The following is a 6,459-nucleotide window of genomic DNA, read 5'->3' as shown; positions in this document are numbered from 1 at the left end:
TATATATATATATATATATATTTATATGTATGGGATGTAAAGTACAGCATAGGGAATACAGTCAGTGTTATTGTAATAGCTATGTACAATGTAAGATGGGTAGATGATTTGTTGGGGTTATCATTTTGTAAGGTGTGTGAATGTCTAATTATTATATTGCTTTTGTACAACTGAAACTAATACAAAAATTTTAAAAACATAAAAAATATATTCAGCAATCAGTTGCGTTCTTATATACCAATATCAAAATATGAGAAAGTGAAATTAAGAAAACAACCCTATTTACAATTGCATCAAAAAGAATAAAATACCTAAGGAATAAGTTTAACCAAGGAAGTAAAACACCTGTACTCAAAAAGCTTATATGACGGGCTGGCCGGGTGGCGCAGTTGGTTTAGAGTGCAAGCTCTGAGCAACAGGGTCATTGGTTCTATTCCCACAGGAGCCAATGAGCTGCGCGCCTGAGCTGAGTTGCCGCTGAGCCGCCAACAGGTGAGAGCACATGCGTGCTCTAAACAACAAGGTTGCCGGTTGGACTCCAGCATGGGATGGTGGGCTGTGCCCACCCGCAATTAAGATTGAAAGCAGCGAATGGACTTGGAGCTGAGGTTGTGCCCACCACAGCTAAGACTGAAGGACAACAACTTGACTTGGAGCTGATGGGTTCTGGAACAACATAGTGTTCCCCTCCCCAATTCCCCAACACTGTTCCCTTTCCCAATTCTCCAATAAAATCTTGGACATTAAAAACAAAAACTGTAAGACATTAAAAAACAAATTGAAGAAGATACAAATAATGTAAGGATGTACTGTGTTCATGGATAGGAAGAATTAACATCGTTAAAATGTCCACACTATCCAAAGCAATCTACAGATTCAGTACAATCCTTATTAAAATACCAATGGCATTTTTCACAGAACTAGAATAATCGTAAAATTTCTATGGAACCACAAATGACCCTGAACAGCCAGAGCAATCCTGAGAAAGAAAAACAAAGTTGGCTATCAAACTATACTACAAGGATGTAGTAATCAAAACATCATGGTACTGGCATAAAAACAGACACATCAATCAATGGAACAGAATAGAAAGCCCAGAAATAAAGCATTGCTTATGGTCAATTAATCTATGACAAAGGAGGCAAGAATATACAATGGTGTAAAGACAGTCTCTACCATGAGTGGTGTATGAAAAACTGGACAGATGACATGCAAAAAATGAATCTAGACCACTTTCTTATACCATATACATGAGTCAACTCAAAATGGATTAGACTTAAATATAAGACCTGAAACCTTAAAATTCCTAGAGGAAAAGGAGGCAGCAACCTCTCTGGCATTGCTCTTAGTAATATTTTTTTGGCTATATCTCCGCAGGCAAGGGAAACAAAAGAAATATTAAATGGGACAACATCAAACTAAAAAGTGTTTGCACAGGAAAGAAAGGAAACCATCAACCAAAGTAAAGACAACCTACTGAATGGGCGAAGGTATTTGCCAATGATACATTTGGTTAACATCCAAAATTTAAAAATAACTCATTCAGGGCCAGTCGAGTAGCGCATTGGTTAAGAGTTGGCTTGGGACACCAGCTCTGAGCAGCAGGGCTCCAGTTCGGATTCCACATGAGGGCCAGTGATGCTGCGCCCTCTACAGCTAAAATGGTGAACAATGGCTCGACCTGGAGCTGGGCTGGCCGTGAGTCACCGGCGACGGTGTAGGCTGCAGTGGAGCTGCAGTGGGCTGCCATAAGCTACTGTGAATGGCCAGCAGCCGGCGTAAGCGGCTGTCCAGTGGCTGGTGACCAATCTGCCTCAGCCAGGAAGAGCACATAATGATAATACCAACATGGGCCAGTGAAGCGATGTCCTCCACAACTAGACTGAAGAACAAAAGGACAGCAAGTTGTCTGTTCCCCTTACCCGATTCCCCAACGCTGTTCCCTTCCCCCAATTCCCCAATAAAAAATCTTAAAAAAATAAATAAAAATAACGCATTTAGCTTAACACCAAAAAACTGCAAACAATCCAATTAAAAAGTGGGCAGAGGACCTGAAAACACATTTCTCCAAAGAGGACATGCAAATTGCCAATAGACGTATAAAAAGATGCTCAAAGTCACTAATCCTCAGAGAAATGCAAGTTAAAACCACAATTAGATATTACTTCACATCTGTGAGAATGGCTACCAATAAATCAACAAACAACAAGTGTTGGTGAGGACGTGGAGAAAGGGAACACTTGTGCACTGTTGGTGGGATTGCAAAGTGGTACAGCCACTATGGAAAAAGTACAGAGGTTCCTAAAATTTTAAAATAAAGCTACCATATGACCCAGCAGTTTTACTTTGGGTATTTATCCGAAGAAATACAAAACACAAATTCAAAAAGATAATATGCATCCCTATGTTCACTGCAGCATTATTTACAATAGTAAAGAAATGGAAGCAACCTAAATGTCCATCGATAGACAAATGGATCAACATTTATACAACGGAATATTTCTCAGCCATAAAAAAGAATGAAATCTTGCCATTGCGACAATGTGGATGGTCTAAGAGTGTATTATGCTAAGTGAAATAAGTCAGGAAAAACAAACACCATATGATTTCACTTATATATGGAGTTTAAAAAAGCAAAATAAATGACAAAACAAAATTGTAGAAACACATAACAAAATGGTGGTCACCAGATGGCAGGGGCTTGGAGGGATGAGTTAAAAAGGTGAAGGGATTAAGAAGTACTGGGATGAGTAAAAAAGGTGAAGGGATTATGTACTAATTGCCAATTATAAAAACAGACACAGGAATGTAAAGTACCACACAGGGAATATAGGCGATAATATTGTAATAATTATGTATGGTTCAGGTGGGTACTCGACTTAATGGGGGTATCACTTTATAAGGTATATAAATGTCTAATCATTATGTTGTGTCCTGAAATATAATATTGTATATCAACTGTAATGGAAATACGTATGTATATATTTGTAAAGCGCACATGGAAAAGACAAAGTAAAGGTCTATAAACCAAAATAACAACTGTTGGGTGTGTTAATGTGATAGGATTAGGGAGATTTTTTTTCCTTTATGTATTTTAATATTGCTTTTATAATATAGATTTTAAGCACCAAGTTTACAATGTAACATTTCTTTGTAGGAGCAAAGGTTACTTTTAATTTTGAATCTTATCTGAGAGCCTTCTATAAATTATCTTAGTGTTTCTAAGAAAACTATACTACTGCCTGCCTTTTCACATCTAATCAAGTCCTTTCTCAGAGTAACATGTAATGACTTTGATGTTAGAGCCTCAGCAAAGCAAAAGTATCTGTACTAGCTTTACAAAATTATCCTCAAGGAGATATAAGTGATAGTTAATTCCTGTCAGTTTGTCTTAAATTTTTTTGTTTCAAAAGAAGCATCTACTTTAAAATCATTAAAGAGGTACAATAAAGTGATTTCAAAGATCTGAGACTAACATGTTTTTTTTCTTTCTTTCTTTAATAGCTCCCAACAATAGTAACCAAGACATGTCAGCCTGGTTCAATCTATTTGCAGACTTGGATCCACTTTCAAACCCAGATGCTATTGGACACTCAGATGATGAACTTCTTAATGCTTGACTGAAATTATGAAATAACTTTAGTAGCATTAAGACATCAATTTTGTAACATATTGCCTGGTGGAAAGGACTTTATATTGTAACCCATACCCAAAAGCATCGTGTTTGTGAATATAACACTTGTCAGCCAACTTTAAACAGATAGCAAGAACCACATCTGAATAGTCTTTTTAATATCTTAGATTTGCAGCTGTTGATAATATGTGGAAAATTTTAGAAACTGTTGAGTCTGAAATAGATGAATTTCAAAATAACAACTAGGAATGTTCTGTCAATAAGGAGTTGGGCTTATTTTTTTGGAAAGCCTTTTATGTAAGAGTTGCTGGCTGTGATAATTTTTTATGTGGATAAAGGACAGCATGTAAATTGGGTGATTTGGTGTTCGTTTTTAAATAAAATAGTGGCAAGCAGAATTTTCTGTTGTGGAAAACAGCACTAGAACCAGACCAGTTTCATCTTTAGTCAGAATGGTAGAATAAGATTTGAGAACGCAATTTGCTTTAATGAAATCACAGAGAAACCTGGTGCTTGTTTTCTCCACTTGGAGGCTACAATGTAGTATTCCTCAGTTTTTTTCCTTTATAGAAAATCATGGACCCCCTCTCCCCCGCCCCTCAATTCCATTATCTAATTTTCATGGAGAAGTAGCAGGATGATGTATTTGCTAAGTATATCCTCCGTAGAAACAGAAAAATCTCTTCCCATTTCATAAATCAGAAGGATATCTCATAATATTCAAGACATTGTACAGGTATTTTCAGGCTTGATTTTTCATATTGCTACCATAATGTACAGTATTTATACTCTTCCTGAAGAGGAGAGGACACTCCCTAAGCAATTGTCAATAGCATTCCTGAAATTACCCAGAAACTTCCATCTGAATGAGGGAAAAATTCTAAACACCTTATACTTATACATATTTGCATAATTACCCAGATTTCTTGACGTGATTCAATCCAGAATACTTTCTGGCTGAGTTACAGAAAGCTCTTCAAGATCAATAAGGAATGTTTTATTTTTCAACTTTTCTTTCTTTGGGTGACATCATCTGAGGCTCTATTTGATTACTAAGGAAAAACTGTTAACCCATAGAGGGTTTTGAATCTCGTAAGTATAGGGTGAAAGTTATTTAATTGAAACTAGTGTACGGTAATGAAAACAGCCACTGTATATACACATCAATCACTCAATGTCCTGTTTTTCTTGCCCACCTTTAGTTTTGTGGCAGTTCACCAGGTGTCTTTATTTTTGTCATCCAGTCCATTGTATCTCCATAAGAAAACATTTTAATGTAATTGTTCACAATAGTTTCCATGTGCTCTTAGTTCTAAACAGGCTTATATTTATAAGAGAATTGCTTGTAATGTCTGAGTCATTGTATATAGAAAAACATTTTTTAGGAATGGACCAGAGTAGGTAAAATGCAGTCCACCTCCCATCCATAGCAGGCTAGCCTAACTACAATCTGAACTGCCCACGAGCTCTCCAGAAATTCACAACTATGGGCAAGTACTGCATATGCTGGAAACACCTTTTCTAGGGTCAGAAACATGGACCCTAGGAAGTCTTTCCTTACAATATTTTCACGCTTTTTTTTTTTTTGGTTACCCCTTCAGAAACAATTTTAACTCTTGCTTTTTATTCAGTGAAATTCCCAAGAATGCAATACTTTGTTCTGCCAAGATTCAATCACCAAGGGTATCAATTATGTTTCCCAATCTAAGCTCTATACCCAAGGTGACTGCTGTCAGCTTTGAGTATCTCAGAAAATGCTAACTTTATGCCATTGAGTTTGTACAATTTTTCTGTTACTAAATTCTTTCATTAAGGCATTAGTTCAAAACTATCTCCCTGATATGCATGCAAAGCAGTCCATTATCTCATATAAACAAAGACACCAGTTTCAGAGGAAAACTACTAGTCTCTCCCTCCAAGCAAAGTCTGAATCCCAGACTATAAATGTGAAGGGATACTGCCCTCAATTTTCCAAGAGCAAAGGGTCTCAAAAAAATAGAAACAATGAATTTCTATTATTCCATTCTTAGTGTCTCTAGCTAGCATTGTCTTCTAACAGAGTACGTAACCCATTTAACCCAATGCAACAATAACTGCTTTTAGCAAGTCTAGTAATAACTTCAACAAGTCCAACAACTTTTTAAAAGCACATTAAAAACTTAGTTATTAAAATTAAGGCAACCATTCATATTTTCTCAAGATTAGTTATTTGAAGCTCATTCATTCATTTACGGACCTGAAACAGAAATTTGGCTAGTATACACCTAGACTGCTAATACAGGAAACCAACCACATGTTCAGTAGGGAGTGAAGGATGGATGGGACAGAATAAACACAGAACAGAAAGGTGACCAGTTGCTATTTGTCTATATTTAGATCTTCCATTCAATAAAAAGTAAATTAATTAACTTAAAACAAAGGTAGGCTAACAACAACTCTTTCAAAAATAAATAGATGTTTTTTATATTAAATGGGGGAAATACCTATCTTCTACCTTTTAATAGGAAATAAGAATGCATTTAACATTAGGAAAGTCCAGATTTAAAATCTGCCTTATCTTTCTACAACCACTTCACTTGAAAGGCAGGAATACCAGGGCATATTAAGATCAGATAGGTGTAACTTTATATTTTTGAAATCTTTCATTAATTGTAAAACAGCTCTGATATGGTTAGAAACAAACTGTATTTTAACAAAGTAAGTTTCAGTATTTACAAAATGACAAAAAAAGTGTTTGTATTTCAACTATGGATATTTATTTCACATAACTATCTTTATAGACCATCTGGAAATGTAGTTTTTACAGCATAAGAACAAAGGAAGTT

The 6,459-nt window shown here is 35.9% G+C and overlaps 1 protein-coding gene across 10 annotated transcripts in view; it reads left to right on the top strand.

Annotated features, from left to right (window-relative positions):
• Nucleotides 1-4,032, top strand: part of ICA1L (islet cell autoantigen 1 like) — an 84,940-nt gene extending 80,908 nt beyond the window's left edge. For all 10 annotated transcript variants that reach the window (XM_019635765.1, XM_019635762.1, XM_019635764.1 and 7 more), the window contains one exon: nucleotides 3,505-4,032. In XM_019635765.1, coding sequence (XP_019491310.1) covers nucleotides 3,505-3,620 — 116 coding nt within the window. In that variant the 3' untranslated portion in view covers nucleotides 3,621-4,032. The remainder of the gene's footprint in view (nucleotides 1-3,504) is intronic.
• Nucleotides 4,033-6,459: the final 2,427 nt, after the last annotated feature.

This window comes from Hipposideros armiger, unplaced genomic scaffold (assembly GCF_001890085.2).
Source record: "Hipposideros armiger isolate ML-2016 unplaced genomic scaffold, ASM189008v1 scaffold_23, whole genome shotgun sequence".
Classification (NCBI taxonomy): Eukaryota; Metazoa; Chordata; class Mammalia; order Chiroptera; family Hipposideridae; genus Hipposideros; species Hipposideros armiger.
This window is presented reverse-complemented; position numbering and strand designations above follow the sequence as displayed.